Source organism: Sinocyclocheilus anshuiensis, unplaced genomic scaffold (genome assembly GCF_001515605.1).
Source record: "Sinocyclocheilus anshuiensis isolate Anshui unplaced genomic scaffold, SAMN03320099.WGS_v1.1 scaffold480, whole genome shotgun sequence".
In the NCBI taxonomy this organism is placed as follows: Eukaryota; Metazoa; Chordata; class Actinopteri; order Cypriniformes; family Cyprinidae; genus Sinocyclocheilus; species Sinocyclocheilus anshuiensis.
In genome coordinates, this window is record NW_015555743.1 from 756115 (window position 1) to 773406 (window position 17292).

General features: G+C 37.1%; 1 protein-coding gene across 1 annotated transcript in view; it reads left to right on the forward strand.

The window, feature by feature from the left end:
* Positions 1–11278: 11278 nt before the first annotated feature.
* LOC107673329 (nuclear receptor coactivator 7-like) overlaps positions 11279–17292 on the forward strand; it is a 7610-nt gene continuing 1596 nt past the window's right edge. The window contains exons 1-6 of the mRNA XM_016466876.1: positions 11279–11366; positions 12720–12861; positions 14496–14624; positions 15270–15422; positions 16373–16468; positions 16629–16702. Coding sequence (XP_016322362.1) covers positions 11341–11366; positions 12720–12861; positions 14496–14624; positions 15270–15422; positions 16373–16468; positions 16629–16702 — 620 coding nt within the window. The 5' untranslated portion in view covers positions 11279–11340. The remainder of the gene's footprint in view (positions 11367–12719; positions 12862–14495; positions 14625–15269; positions 15423–16372; positions 16469–16628; positions 16703–17292) is intronic.

Sequence of the window (17292 nt, forward strand, 5' to 3'; positions counted from 1 at the left end):
TATTATAATTTAAAACAGCTGTTTTCTATGTGAATATGTGTTAAACTGTAATTTATTTCTGTGATGCGCAGCTGTATTTCCAGCATCATTACTGCAGTCTTCAGTGTCACATGATCTTCAGAAATCATTCTAATATACTGACTATTAGAAATATTTCTGATTATTATCAATTGTTGTGCTGCACAATATTTTTGTGGAAACCGTGATACATTTTATTTTTCAGGATTCACAGATGAACAGAAAGTTCAAAAGAACAGAATTTATTTGAAATATAACATTATGAATGCCTTTTTGATCATTTTAATGCGTCCTTGATCAATAAAATGAAAAATCTTATTTACCCCAAACATTTCCGCAAAAATATGACGCAGCAATGGCTGCTAAAAAATTCAGCTTTGATCACAGTAATTAATTACATTTTACAATATATTCATACAGAAAACAGCTATTTTAAAATGTAATAATATTTCACTGTTGTTCCTGTATTTTCGATCAATTAAATGCAGCCTTGGAGAGACTTCTTTCAAATTGTAATTATTCCAAACGTCTGCGCAGTAGTGTCGGCTGAGAATAGTGCACATGTTTTAAACTGTTTTTTATCCATATCTGAAGCACGAGTGTTTCCTTTTTTTTTTTTTTTAAATGTGGAATTACTACTTTTATTCATCAAGGATGCATTACATTGACATTTGTTATTAATTTTATGCATCAAGTGTGTAAGATGTTCCACATATTGTCTATTGTATGTTTCAAGCCTGTTCCTGTTCTCGCACAGGTTCACTTTCTCTGTTTCACAGCCTGTATGTGATGTTGCACGCTCTGTTTAGATGTGAGAGGACGCTGAGCTCATTCAGAACAGATAGAGCTAACCTGTTAAAACTGCAGGAGTTCACCAGCAGTTTATCCTGCTGTTATGACCTAGAAACCTCCAGTAATCAACTTATTTCACATAAATGAAGGTTTCAGCAGGAGGTGATTTCCTGCCACAATAGACATAAAATATCAAATGAACTTCATGCAACTCAGACTTGCTTTCTCCATTGATTTCACATCCTTTTTTCACATCTTCATTTTTTCCGCTCTGCTTTGAACTTCAGTTTCATCTCTTTAGTCAAACACTTGCATATTGTTATATGTTGTTCTCATTTAATTTCTGCATTTAGTTACTATCACAGCTTTTACATTATACTCTTTGTTAGACTTGCATATTACAATCCATCTATATTTTACTTATTGGGGTTTTTTATTCTTAAACTCAAATCCTGTTTAGTATCATTACAGTCATCCGCTCAATCACAAAAATATGAATTTGCACAGAGGCGACAAACGCATTTACACAGAAAATGCTGTGCAATTGTGGAAATATTGCTATGAAATTAATGCTTTAAATATGGAGTTATAGACACGCATTACAAGTAACATGATCTTACTGTAGTTCTGCACTAAATTTCAACATGCATTTACTCAAAAACAGATTCAGTATTCCTCAAAAATAAAAATAAAAACTGTACTGCACAGATGTGAATTTACATTTCCTACAGCCTGAGGCTTATTCATTTAACTTTTGGTGTGCAAGGGCTTTTACATTTACAAGTTTTTATATTATAAACAAGCCAGCCCATGCAGATGAGAAAGCAGTAACGCAAAAAAAAAGTAACTAAGTAACGCAATTAGTTACTTTTTTAGGGAGTAACACAATATTATAATGCATTACTTTTAAAAGTAACTTTCTCCGACACTGGGTATAGATTTAGAAACAATTATAAATATGGATATAAATAGGTTTTTTGCTATAGTAAACTTACAGCTACAGAATTTTCCCATTGTTGTAAATATTGCAAGTTTTCAGTATTTGCAAAGCCTTTGGTGGTTGCTAGGGTGGCCTGGGTGGTTGCTAGGGAGTCAAAGTAAATGATTCTGAAGTGTCTCTCCCAGTAACACCAGCTCAGCCAATAGTGTGAGGTTAGGGGCGGGGCTATCTCTGTCTCCGACCAATGGCAGATATAGGGGGAGTGTTCAGGAAACCTTTTGTAATGCGTGATTTTTATTTTTTTTTTCATGCAAACCAGTTAAGCGCTGGATTTTCTACTTCAAAATGCCATGTTTAATTCAGTGTGTTATAGTTGTTGTTTCTTTGTAATTGTTTATGAAATCTACTAGCAATTTCTGAGTGAAAATTGCCGTTGCCGTTAGTGATGCTCGTGCTCCAGATGTTTGTGCTTTGAAAAACTCAAGATGCGGAGAAAATGCAAGGCCATGAGACGTGTCTTCATTCTTCGTTTAACAACGTCATTTCATGCGTGAGGGACAATGTTAAACATGTCCATATAGTGCGAGTTTACATACAAATGATGGAAAAGCAGTGCAGTGAAATGGAAAAACGTGTTTTGTGTGAACGGCCCTTTAAAAAGTATTGGAAGTAATACACATTTTTTTAGTTATGCTCAACTATGAACTAGAAATTACTCTTTGTACTAAAAAAAAGAAATGATGAAGAAGCAGTTTTCACAGGCAGTAACACGAAGAAGAAAGACTAAAACCTACTCCAATAATCTGTTTTATTTAAACTTCAGCAAATCACTTTTAGTCTTTGTATAAAGTGATTTTGTAAAAGTCAGCATGTAAAATCCTGGACATTGATTGGAGTGAAGCTGTGGAAACTCATCGCAGCATTAAATGTGCTGATTCAGCGAATCCTGTTTAACTTTAACTAATCCGACTTTAACCAGGACTTCAGTAGAGACCCATCCTGAGGCCGGAGACTCGAAATGTGCCACTACTTTACTTAAAATACATATTTACAGTCATTACACACAGCCTCAGCTTTGAAAAGCACTGCTTTTCACACGATGCTTTCATTAATAAAATCAACTTTTCTTAAATCCTTCATTGTTCCCTTCATTTTTGACTATTTGAAAATAAACTTAACAGGTTTAAGTTCTTGTTCTGATGCCATTCTTCTGGTCTTTGTCATACTAGAGCCGCTCCTTCACGAAAAATATTACAGTACAAGCATTTCAGTCAAATAGACCCTAGTGAAAATTAATATACTTAAGTGTATTTGAAATACATTTCGTGCTAAGTATAAGACAAATGCACTTTAATGTTTATATACTTAATAAAATGTCCTGCAATTGTACTTTTAGTACACTAAACTGGTATACTTAAAGTCTGCTAAGATTGAACAACAAATTTTGTACTTAATGCACTTTAATTGTGCGGAAGTATAGCTGAAGTACAATTAAAGATATACTATATCAGTGTATTTTATTGTGCTAAAGTGGAACTGTTGCAAGTATAGTTCAGGTATTTTGCATTTAAAGTCTGATATTATTCAAAGATCATACAATCCTCATCAAAATAAACACATTTTAGACTTAATATTAAGAAAAGTGCATTGTGCACAAGGTATATGCCGAATAAAGTTTAATGATCATTTTTATATCAGTAAGTCTCGAGTTATCTGTCAGCAAATATGTTAATAGATTTGAACTATACTTAGTATGAAATAAATATATTGGGGACTTCATGCAATATGTCAAACCTTTTAACCATTTGGGGGAAAAAAATCAGTGCGCTGTTTTGTAGATGTTGCTTTTTAATATAGCATCAGAATGAGAAAATGCAACGCATGCATCATAAAGATTTGTAAAAGTGCATTATACTGAATGTTAGCCGTGCTTGAGACAGGAAGCCAAATCAGGTCACTAGAGTAAAGCAGCAGTGCTGAACTCTGCTGGAAACACTGTGGGCGTCTCTTGCCCACCTTTTCAAATGTAAAAAGCACCCATGCATCACTCTCCCCATATTTGGAAAGACTGACTGGCATTAAAGCGTGAGCTCGGATTTACAGCTGATGCATGATTTGTAGACAGAGTGCTGAGTTTATATAATACTCGTCTATAAATGATTGAGGTGGAGTTGCTTCATGGCAGACTTTTAATGGAACGTGATAAACACTCTGCACGCGCCGCATGAGCAGCACAGTCCGGCCGGCTAAACATTAACTCTGAAACTGTGATCCAGCACTCAGACTGAGCGAGTGGCATTGATTCAGTGAGTCAAACACTCATGTTTCAGATAACCACTTCCAATACGGACAAAAAACAAGCATGCACGCTTGCGTTTTAAAGCATGCACTATTCTGGACCTACACTGCTGTGCAAAAGTTTGGAAGAATTAAGATGTTCTCAAAGAAGTCTCGTCTGCTCATTTAGTTGATCAAAAATACAGTAGAACAGTGAAATATTATTACAATTTAAAATTATTACAGTTTAAAATTATTACAGTTTTCTATGTGACTATCTGTTAAACTGAAATTTATTTCTGTGATCAAAGCTGAATTTTCAGCAGCCATTGCTGCTCCGTATTTTTGTGGAAATACATTACCATTCAAAATTCAGGTTAAATCAATTATTTTTTTTTATTCAGCAAGGATGCATTAAATTGATCAAAAGTGATGATAAAGACATTTATAATGTCACAAAAGATTTCTATTTCAAGTAAATGCTGCTCTTTTGAGCTTTCTATTCATCTGTGAATCCTGAAAAATAAAATGTATCACGGTTTCCACAAAAATATTAATGTTTTCAATATTGATAATGTTTCTTGAGCAGCAAATCAGCATATTAGAATGATTTCTGAAGATCATGTGACACTGAAGACTATTTTAAACTGTAATAATATTTCACAATTTTTACTGTATTTTTTATCAAATAAATGCAGTCTTGGTGAGCAGAAGACACACACACACACACACACACACTGAAATGAAATGATTAAATTAGTTTATTAATACTCAATAAGCATACTTAAACACACAGACACAGAGAGACACACACACACACACACACACACACACACACACACACACTTCTTTCTTTCAAAAACATTTAAAAATCTTAATTATTCCAAACTCTTGTGTACATCTAAGCTATACTCATTCCACACGCATGGATCATCTTGTTAGCTTATCTGTGCTCTCCAGCCAAACACCTTTGTTATTGGTGAAATGTTTTGTCGTCAGATTAATGTAACTGTTTAAGATGTAACAAATCACTATAGGAACATCTGGCTGTGGTTTCCTTGCATCCGCGTTACAGGGGAAGTTACTGTAGGCTCACATTGACGTGAAAGCCAAATCTACTGGGAAACTTGTCACCGCAGAAAGAAACAGAAGATTTATTTGACAGCGGTTATTCTATATATGTTGCTATAAAGTAGGTCAGGTAAGTTGACCGATTTCAACATCATTACTTCTTAAACACACAGCTCACCTCAGTCCCAGCAATTACAGCCTTAAATGAGAGTTTTACACCTCTTTGCATCACTGAAAGACATTAAAATGAGATCACATCAGTGCTTTACTGTCGAAAATGAGAACAAGGGACAATTGTGTTCAAGACAGCAGTCCAGTGCAAAATTCAGCATCTTATTGATTAACCAGCCGCAATCTAGTTTAACCAGGTGCTTACTACAGACAAATGAACTACGCTTACAGCGGCTGAAATTCATCCTCAGCACATTTCCATACAGGAGGTTTCAGAATATGACCTTTGGAAATGTAGAAAACTGAAGATATGTACATGTGTGACAGTTTATATGCTTAAAGGAATAGTTCCCCTTACCAAAAAGTAGTATACTTCAAGTTTATTTTAGTAAGTATACTTAAGTAGAGTTCAAGTATATTTTTAAGTATACTTTATGTGGCAAGTATACAAATATCAGAGAGTCCGAACAGCTGATAAAAACATCACAATAATCCACAAAAATAATGGCAAAGAAATGACAAGTAGAACTAAATAAACAATTTTGAAGTTGAAATAGTAAAATAATATTTTAGTAAAATGTTCTCTAATAATAACTTTGAAAAAAGAAATTACTGTAAAAAAAAATCTGTCCCACTGGGTTTGTTTTGTGATGATGGTTTATGGTTGTTCCGTGTTGGCCGTACTTTTCTTCTGGTTCCACAGGAAGACGTGTGCCGTTCTGCTAAAGTTAGTTTCACAAACCACCACCGAGTTTCTCATTTCCCAACCACACAGTACAATAGGTCTGCTCTGCCAACTCTTATTCTCACATCATTCAAGGCCTTTGTTTCTGGAATAAACCAGTAACTCCAAACAACCAACTTCATTATCTTGTATTGCTGGTGTTGTGAGGAATTGTGGAGCTTTGTGTAGCAGAAAAAAGAGATGGAGAAAGAGCAAAAACTTTGAGGTAACTGAGGTGTCTACATTCTGAGTTCGGATAAAGTGGAAAAGTGAATAGAAAATGTGAACAAAGTGTAAGAATATTGGATAAATGATATATTGCATAATCGTTGGCATCATCAGAAGCACTGAGAATCAATGACAGCAAATGTTAAACATAGATGAACTTCATCAGATTTTCTCTCAAACTCCTTCTGAGCTAATCGTGTCTCATTACGACAGCAGACATCAATCAGTGCGTATATGAGTCATATTTCATATGTATTGGTATGTCCACTTTACCCTATTTGTCTCTGAAATGAGAATATAGGAGTGCCACACACACACACACACACTCACACACACACACACACACACTCATGCACGCACGCACGCACTCACACACACGCACTCGCACACACACACTCATGCACGCACGCACGCACTCACACACACGCACTCGCACACACACACTCATGCACGCACGCACGCACTCACACACACGCACTCGCACACACACACTCATGCACGCACGCACGCACTCACACACACGCACTCGCACACACACACTCATGCACGCACGCACGCACTCACACACACGCACTCGCACACACACACTCATGCACGCACGCACGCACTCACACACACGCACTCGCACACACACACTCATGCACGCACGCACGCACTCACACACACACACACAATTTGAGAGATTTGAGAGAAAATCTGATGAAGTTCATCTATGTTTAACATTTGCTCTCATTGATTCTCAGTGCTTCTGATGACATCAAAGACCTTCAACCTCAGATCAGACCCACAGCAAAGAAATCCAATAAACCAATCCAATCATTTGTGCAATATTCTTACACTTTGTTCACATTTTCTGTTCACTTTTCCACGTTATCAGAACTCAGAATGTAGACACCTCAGTTACCTCAAAGTTTTTTCTCCATCTCTTTTTTCTGCTACACAAAGCTCCATAATTCCTCACAACACCAGCAATACAAGATAATGAAGTTGGTTGTTTTATTCCAGAAACAAAGGCCTTGAATGATGTGAGAATAAGAGTTGGCACGACTCTTATGAATGTAATATTTATTGCGTTTTCTGTCAGTTTGCGTAGGTTTGCAGAAATTCCACACTTATGCTGTTTCTGAAACAATAACACAAGAGCCTTCACTGAGGCTGTAATCTGGAAAAATCAACCTGCGCACATCATTTATCTCTAAAGAGTGCGTGTTAGCAGTTTTTGACCCTGTGGTTTTCCATGAAGTCTTATTTGGGTTTGCCAAACTGCCTTCATTCTTCTCTGACGTCATTCTGATAACTTTCTATTTCTTGTAAATCCCAAAGGCACCATCATCCTGTAAAAATGTACCAGCTTCACACTGCCTGCTGCATGCATTCAGCTTCTCCTAATGCGGCTGTTTTACTGTTATGGAAGCACTGAACTTTTGTTGTGTGTGTGTGTGGTAGTGATGCTGAATTAATTTTATTTGTTTATTTCCAAAAATCCGATATCGCTTCTCTTTTGCAGTGTTTTACAGTTTTTTTTCAAGTGCTTACACACATTTTCAAAACTTTGCCTTTTTTTTTTTTTTTGACTTTACACACAAATCCAAGAATTGCACACAAAATTCAAAATGCCTCACATCTCTTGCAAAATGAAGCACTGCATGCAAAATATCACAAACACATTTCAAAAGCAAACATTTGTCTTATGTTGCAAACACCTTTGCCATAATCTTATATGCACCGTTATTCAAAACCTAAAGCTCTTCTTTCATGAGCTCCTGTGTAAATTTTCTGTTCAAGATTGAATGTAATTGTCAGAGAGATGTTGAAACATTCATGGCAACCACGAAAGCAAGATTGAAAGCAAACTTTTTTTACTGTAAGCATATGTGGTTGTGAATACAGTATTACACAGAATGAAAGAAAAGAAACACATCAAGCATGTGTAGTTGTGTAGATGTGTGTTTATAGGCCTATTCTTCTAATGTGAGGAGTTAGTGTGAGGCACTGATGAATTAGTGAGCATTTTGATTGGTTGTGTTTAAAAAAGGAAATCAAGATATTTCCTGTTAGATTTGTGTGTTACATTTTATGAAATTGAAAGCTGAGTCAAAGGCAGAAAATTAGTGTGTGGTTTTGCAGATTTGGTTTTTAACATTTTTTTGTTTTAATCTAGTTGTCACGGCAACATTTCTCATTTTCATTTAGTTTAACTTGAAGTACTAAAATAATTAAAAATAAATAAACTAATAAATAAAAAAAATACTAAAACTTATATGTAAATGTAAACAAATATGCCAAAAACCCCAAAATTCAAATTCAAATAAAAAATATAAACATAAAATTAATATTTAATACATTTAATAAAAAAATGATTCAAAAAATCAGTATATCAGTGATGCTAAAATAAGTCTTTGAGAAGTGTCTCGCATCTTCAGCTTCAGTGGAAAGCGTTTGTACAAATATAGGCACGTGATCAGTGACACTCATTTACTTACAGTGCATCTGATTAATCTCAAAGAAAAAGAGCACTGTCTGCTTGATTACTTTCTTCATTTAACGTCTCGTTGTTTTAAAACACACACTCACTCACACACACACTCTTAGCTGTCCATCGTGTTCGATGATGACGCTTGCTCCAGAGATGGGAGTGGGAAGGGGGTGGGTTCAGCGATGTTGCCGTTGGTGCCAATTCTCGTGGGCGTCGAGTCCGATCCTTGAGCCGCACACTCTTCCGCAGATGGAGCAAGGGAAACCAGATACCAGGGGGGTACCAGCCGCCCTCTGGTGTCTCTTAGTAGTCTCTCGGATCGTCGGTCTTGGTTGGTTTGATGTATTTGAGAGACTGCAGTGGCACAGGTGACCTGCCAGGCTGACCTGTCAAGTGCCAGAGATTCAAGCTGCGTGAGGGGAATGTTCGCTCGCTTTAGGAGGTCCCTGGTGTAATCCTTAAAGCGCCGTTTTTGCCCTCCAGCAGAGCGCTTTGCGCCCATTAGTTGACTGTAGAGGACTTGGCGGGGCAGGCGATGTTCAGGCATGCGTATGGTGTGCCCTAGCCAACGCAGATGTTTTTGGGCCACTGCTGCTTCCATGCAGATTGAGTCAGTATTGCTAAGGATGACTGTGTGGGGAATTCGAGCTTCCCAGGACAAATTGAGGATCTTCTGTAGGCAGCGGATATGGAAGGCCTCTAGGTTAATAATGTGCTGGCGGTATGGGGTCCATGACTCTGCCCCATAAAGCAGAGTGGAGAGACATACCGCATTGTAAACAGCGACCTTGGTACTGATCTTCAGGTTATGGTTTTCAAAAACCCTGCTGCGTAGGCGTCCAAAAGATTATTATTATTATTACATTTTTATTTAACATGGACATCACAGTTACATTGGACAAACCATATGCACTTGCTTAAGTGTTTTAGCACACATGCTAATTTTCAACACCAGTCCACGGGAGGCTTTTCAGAAAGCAAAAAAATAAAAAAATGTTAATTAATAAAATAAAAATGTTTTTGGGCCACTGCTGCTTCCATGCAGATTGAGTCAGTATTGCTAAGGATGACTGTGTGGGGAATTCGAGCTTCCCAGGACAAATTGAGGATCTTCTGTAGGCAGCGGATATGGAAGGCCTCTAGGTTAATAATGTGCTGGCGGTATGGGGTCCATGACTCTGCCCCATAAAGCAGAGTGGAGAGACATACCGCATTGTAAACAGCGACCTTGGTACTGATCTTCAGGTTATGGTTTTCAAAAACCCTGTTGCGTAGGCGTCCAAAAGATGATGAGGCTTTATTTATTCGGGTGTGTATTTCTGTGTCAAGGGAGCAACATGAGGACAAGGTGGAGCCGAGGTAGGTGAAGTGGTCCACTGTTTTAAGTGGAACACCATTTATGTGAAAACTGGGGGGTATGGGGGCGGGGGTAGAGAGATAGGACATAACCTCGGTTTTTTGAGTGTTAACCTGTAGACCAAAAGATTGGTACAGACTAGATATTGTATTTAGAGCGTGCTGCATAGAGTCCGGGCTGTTGGCCAAAACGGCACAGTCATCAGCATACTGAAGCTCGCAGATTTGGCGGGACTTTATCTTTGTGCGGGCCTGGAGTCGACGGATGTTAAAGAGGCTACCGTCAAGTCGATATTCCACATGGACACCGTCTTCATGCCCCATGACACGATGGAAGAGGCAGGTGATGGCAGAGAGGAGGATGTTAAAGAGCACCGGAGCCAAGACACAGCCTTGCTTCACCCCAACGTTTACCTCGAAAGACTCAGACTGGAGTTCTCCCGTGAGTACTCTGGCTTGCATCCCATCATGCAGCTGCTGTAGGATGCTAAGAAACTTGGGTGGTACCCCAAGTTTGGAGAGGTTTCTCCAGAGCAGCTCACGGTTGATGGTGTCAAAAGCTTTGCTGAGGTCGATGAAGGCTACGTGAAGGTCTTTGTGCTGTTCTCGACTCTTCTCCAGCAGCTGCCTCAAGACAAAAACCATGTCTGTTGTGGATCTGGACTTCCGGAAGCCACACTGAGTTTCCGTAAGCACAGCCTCCGAGATGTGCTCGACCAATCTGCTGAGCATGATCTTGGCCAGGACTTTCCCTGCGATGGAGAGGAGAGATATCCCGCGGCTGTTACCGCAGACTGCTCTGTCTCCTTTCTGCTTGTAAATGACCACGATGTCACACATACACACACACACACACACACACACACTCACTCACATGCACACGCACACACACACACACACACACGGCTGTGGCTGTGCATGCAGGACTCACATGCGGAGGACAAGCTGCTGTAGCTTTCAGTGAGTAAACAGTATTTAATCAGGTTTTTATTGTTGACATGAAACATGATGTGCTCACAAGTAGCTGATATTTCCTTCTCGTGGTGTTACTTTAGATAGGACTTTATCTCTTTGGCAGCAGAGTTAATGTGTGACCCGCTCTTCTGACCCAGTTGTGAAATAGACTGGCCTTGAAGGACCTTCTGGGAGTGTTTTGTGAGAAAGCAGCTTATCTCAGCTCAGATGCAGGTATAAAACACAGCGTTCAGCTCGAGAGTCAGTGTGGATTTACATGAACCTGCGTCTTCATCATCATCATCATCTTCAGTGTGAGCTCGTCTGATCAACATGGGTGTCCCGTACAGCGTGGGAGAGTAAGTAACGCTTCGTCAGCGACAATCACTGATCATGCATAATAAAGCTTGTTAATCAGCATCGATGATTCCACGTAAATCCATTAACAGCCACTGAATCTCTTCATTGCACTAAAGGGTCTTTATAGTGGAATAAGTGTAATGTTTATCAAACGAATAAAAAATGATTCTTTTAAGAACTGATCACTGAAAGCTTCTTTGGGGAAGTTCTGTATTCATTTTATTTCTTTGTTTCCAAAGATTCTGAGTGAAAGTGCTCAAGTTTTGTCAGAAGTTGAGTTAAATTCGAGACAGGGTTATTATATTTAACTAAAACCATAAAGAATTGTGTTACTTGAAATAAAATATAACGGAGATAAAATAAAATAAAATATTAAAAAATTTATTGTGGTTTACGTTAACTTGAAGTACTATAAAATAACAAAAACTAAATAAACTAAAATAAATAAAACATTTATAATAATCTAATTAATAATTATTAACAAATATTTTTAATATAAATTATTATTAAATAAAAAAATGACAACAAACATTAGCAACATTAAAAATGTAACAAATGTAAATATAAACTGACAATATATCAATAAAATTAATATTTAATAAAATTAATCAAATTAATAAAAAACGATATAACACTGGTTTGAGAATGACTCAGTATTTGGAGTTTTTTGCATCTTGAGCTTCAATGAAAGCAGGAAAATCTGAACCAGAAATGGTTTACTGTAAAAAACACCCTTTGAAACCTTTATATTTAAAAGTGTAACTTGAGTAATTTAAGGAACATGGAATTCAAATGCATGAACTGTAACGTCTGCGTGCAGTTTTTAATAATGCATTTTGTGTTTTGTTTTGAATTACCCATATTTCATAACCTTGGCAGCACACGCTTTCTATCTTTTCTTCTTGAAATCTTTCCATTTGCGCTATATGTAGAATATGCTCGGATGTGCATTACGTAGAGTCTTTGTCTCTTTTCTGCTGAATTCCAGTGAAGGCCCCAGTTACGGTTTCTTACGAAGTGTGTGGATTAACTGTGGATTGTTTTCTCTTTCCTGCACATGCGTGTGAAAGTGGATTGAATATAATTTCCAGATGTGCTGGCACAATAACAGTGGGAAGGCGGGAATTGCGTAATGCAACTGTAAAAGCATGCACTGTGAACATCCAGTAATAGCATGCATTTTTCGAGTAAATGCATTAGAGTCCGGTGAAGCGATGGCACTTTCACACGAGAGTTTTTGAGGTCAGATTCAGTGCATTTGGTCAGAAAAACACATGCATTGCATCTGAGTTACGGTTTGTGTGAACGCTTGCATGATTTGCGTCTGAAGCGTGTTTTCTGCTTCCCTGTAGAGTCGATCATCTGTACACGTTCTTCGTCCAGTGGTCTCCAGAGAGCATCTACAGCAAACACAGCAGCAAACCGGACTTCCTTAGGGTCCATCCAGACGTGATCGACTCTTTGCTCAGCAATACTGCCTCCAAAAAATGGGAGGTAAGTCATTTATGTCGCATGCTCACAATTCAGAAGTATGGTCTTCTGCCGCAACAATAAAACCAATGCAACACCATAAAACAACTACATAAAAGATCAACATGTAGTTCCATAGAATTAAATGCATTGAGTTTGGGGTCAGTTTAGGGGAGTCACAGTATAATTTAGGCTATACTTCACATCAAAACCTGTAAAGAAATCAACTATTGGTTTCAGTTGATCAGTGTAGCTTAATCAATCAACAGCAATCGATATGACAAAAAACTGTGTTAGTTAGTCAAGAATGGATTTACAGTTAATATAGCTGACAATTTCACCATTTTACCTTGTCTGGCCAATCAAATGTTATGGTTAGCCTCAAATTTGAATATTTATTTCACTTCTTGACGCATTGATTATTTTAAACTCAAGACTCATCCATTTAAAAAGTGCAAAAACTGTAATATACAGGACAATTTCAAGCACACTGAAAATCATGGTGCACAAAATATATGTGTGAGATTGTAGTATATAATATTTCTAAAGAAAAAAAGCATCTAATGAGCATCAATGGACATGAGATGTACCCTAAATTATAGAACGACCCGGCTTTTTCATCTTTCTCCTCTAATGCATTAATACAGTGGGTACGGAAAGTATTCAGACCCCCTTCAATTTTTCACTCTAATCATCACAGACATTAGAGATTAGAGTTATTAAAAAGATGAATTACTGAGTGTACTTTCCCATGGGTGGAGGAAGAAAACCTCTCCTAAATGCGAGCGGTGACATGCTTTTTCATCAGACTGTAATAAAAAATTATTATTATTTTTTTAATTCAGTTGCCAATGCAATATTTCTCATTTTCATAACTAAAACTGAAATAGAAATTAATAAAAACTATATACACGTATTTTAAAAAAGACTAATAAGAATACAAATTTGCCAAAACTAAAAATAAAACAAAAACTTTTCAAAATTCAAACTAATTTAACAACTAGTGATATTGTATAAAATATGAATGCAAACCATAATAGTATCTCAATGATCACTGGTTGTCAGAGTCGTTCTCTACTGTTAGGGTTAATCTTTTTCCATTCATTTTTTCCAATCAAAAAACAAACAAACACAAATGCACAGAAAATGCATGGTATTCTGTGAGCGACCGCATTAGTGAAAGTATTTTCCAGTGGGTGGAGGTCAAAAACTCTCCTGCGAGCAGTGACACGCTTCGATCGGCCCATATTTGGCAGATCTTCCTCTTCTGTCGCTCTTTCTCTAAAACGAAAGTAGAGTTGAAATGTGAGATGGGGGCAAAGCCATTGGTGGAGAGATGAACCAGTGAGGAGGAGAAACACTGTATAAACTCACTGTTCACGCCGCTGTCAAACAGATTCAGAAAGTTCAGCAGATCAGTCAACATGAGGCCAGTGCAGCAGAGCATTAAGATCTTATACTATGCCAATAAATCCGAGGAGCCATTTGTGGAGGTGAGCTTTGAAAGAATGAGTGTTTTATGACACAGTGTAAAGTCAATCCCTGTGGGATTAATTGGGAAACGCACATGTGCCGCTCTGATAGAAGAGAAAGAGAAACTAAAGGAACATGCATGTGTTTTAGGTTTTAACTCACGTTTCTCCTCTGTTTGCCTTCAGATCGTCACTGTGAAGCAGCAGAACAAGCGGCGTCCGAGCGTCTGCAGCTCCGCAGACTCTGAATCTGATGACCTGCTGCCCGTCTTAACAGACCACAGTCAGATTCTGAACGAGCATCATCTCGAACAAGTAAGTGCGCTTTTATGAGATGATTCATTGAAATGTGCGTTTAGATTAAATTAATGCACTGTGTGTTGCGTTAGATGTGTATATATTAATTGATAATGTGCATATGTGATGAATGTTCACAGCTGATGAAATGATTCATTGAAATATGTGACCCTGGAGCACAAACGCAGTGTTAAGTCGCTGGGGTATATTTGTAGCAATAGCCAACAATACATTGTATGGGTCAAAATTATACATTTTTCTTTTATGCCAAAAATCATTCGGATATTAAGTAAAGATCATGTTCCGTGAAGATATTTTGTAAATTTCCTACCGTAAATATATCAAAACTTAATTTTTGATTAGTAATATGCATTGCTAAGAACTTCATTTGGACAACTTTAAAGATGATTTTCTCAATATTTTGATTTTTTTGCACCCTCAGATTCCAGATTTTTTAAATATTGTCCTATCCTAACAAACCATACATCAATGGAAAGCTTATTTATTAATCTTTCAGATGATGCATAAATCTCAATTTCAATAAACTGACCCTCATGACTGGTTTTGTGCTCCAGGGTCACGCATATGCATTGCATGCACTGCTGAAATGAATGCACTGAAGGTGTCTGATGCACTGATGGAGTGACTGATGTGTGTTCACAGCTGATGAATCACATCCCGGCGCGGACGCAGGGTTACTCTTGGAAGCTGGTGTACAGCACAGCGCAGCACGGCACCAGCCTGACGACACTATACCGTCAGATGAGAGAGCTCGACAGACCCGTCCTGATGGTCATCAAAGACACGGACAACCAGGTACAGCCAAGAGATGCATTTACATTCATGCATTTAGAGTGCAATGCAATGGCAGGATTATTAGATGACAGGTGCACATGTGTTATTCATCTAATATGCAGCATCAGTCAAAATGTGAATATGTGCATTTATATAAATTCACTTCAACTGTGTTTAAACTCTGCATGAATTATTTTCCCAAAAACAGGATTTCACCTAGTATTAAGCAAAAACATTTTTTTTTTTGGAGAAAAGCCAAGTCTATTTACAGTATTTAATATATGCTAAACAAAATATATCTTACATTTCATCATTGCATTCATGCATTTGGCAGATGATTGTATCCAAAGTGACTTGCATTGCATTGAAAGTATATATTTGATCAGTTCATGCATGCAAGCAGGGTTAATATACTTAAATAAAATTAAACCATTATAGAATCGCATTACTTAAAATTAAATAAATTATAAAAATAAAATATAAATAAGTATATATTAATACAATAAATATGAATAATGAATCAAATATTTAAAAATCATTGAATTTTTGTCTTTTTTGTTTACTTTAAATGAATTGTCTCATGTTGTTTAGTTTAACTTCATGTGCTAAAATAATTAAAAGTAAAGCTGAAATCAAATTAATAAAACCTACTGTTTAGACACTATAGAATGAATAAAAATTTTAAACTAAAATGTCATTAAAATTCTAATATAATTAAAATGAAAATAGAACATTTTTTTAACTAACTAATTAATACAAAAAATAAAAATAATAAAAACTATAAAATCTCAAACAAACTAAAATATCACTGGTTGTTAGATCAATTCTTTATTGTTTGAGTGCTTTTCAATTTTTTACAATCAATAAACAAACTGACTGTGTTGTGCAAGCAAACAAAGCCTAGTGTAAGTGACAAGTGATCAAGCTGACATATTGATCTGATAAAACAATCTGTTGTTCTGAATCCTCAGGTTTTTGGAGCGTTCTCCTCCGACCCGTTCAAAGTCAGCAGCTACTGCTACGGGACGGGAGAGACGTTCCTCTACAGCTTCAGTCCGGAGTTTCAGGTAGCTGCTCTGCTGAATTACTGATCATCCGACCGAACGCTTGTACGGTTCTGGTTCTGGTTCTGGTTCTGGTTCTGAGTCTGAGTCTGAGTCTGGTTCTGGTTCTGGTTCTGGTTCTGAGTCTGGTTCTGGTTCTGACCTGTGTTTGGTTCCTCTGCAGATCTTCCGCTGGAGTGGAGAAAACTCCTACTTTGTGAGAGGATTCCTGGACTCTCTGCAGATGGGAGGAGGAGGGTGAGTCCTTCATCATCACACAACATTAAACCAACAACAGAGCTTTATCACAGTCCGGCTGCACCATTTTTAATGTTTCTGAAACAAGTCTCTTTTGCTCATCAAGGCTGCATTTATTTGATCAAAAATACAGTAAAATAGTAAAATATTGTTACAGTTTAAAATAACTGTGAATATCTGTTAAACTGTAATGTATTTCTGTGATGCGCAGCTGTATCTTTGATGAATAAAAGCATTTTTTTTTTAAGTCACGTTTGAACGTTAGTGAACCGCCATTCATAAGACTAAAGGTGAAGCTGTTTTACACTACTATTTGCCACTTCTGCTTTCTGAATGTGGAAGTGTAATAAAAGTCTGTTGAGCAACTGTCATCTTTCACGCTCTCATGACTTCCATCCTTCTGTTAAACACAGCATTACATCATATTTCAGCTTCTGCTTTATGGAAAACAAAACTACTTGATGATTTTTACTACAGAGCTAAAAAAAGTGCATTCTATGGCATCTATGGAAGCCTGTTTCTGACACAAAAAAATTAAATTAAATTAAATTAAATTAAATTAAATTAAATTAAATTAAAAATAAAATAAA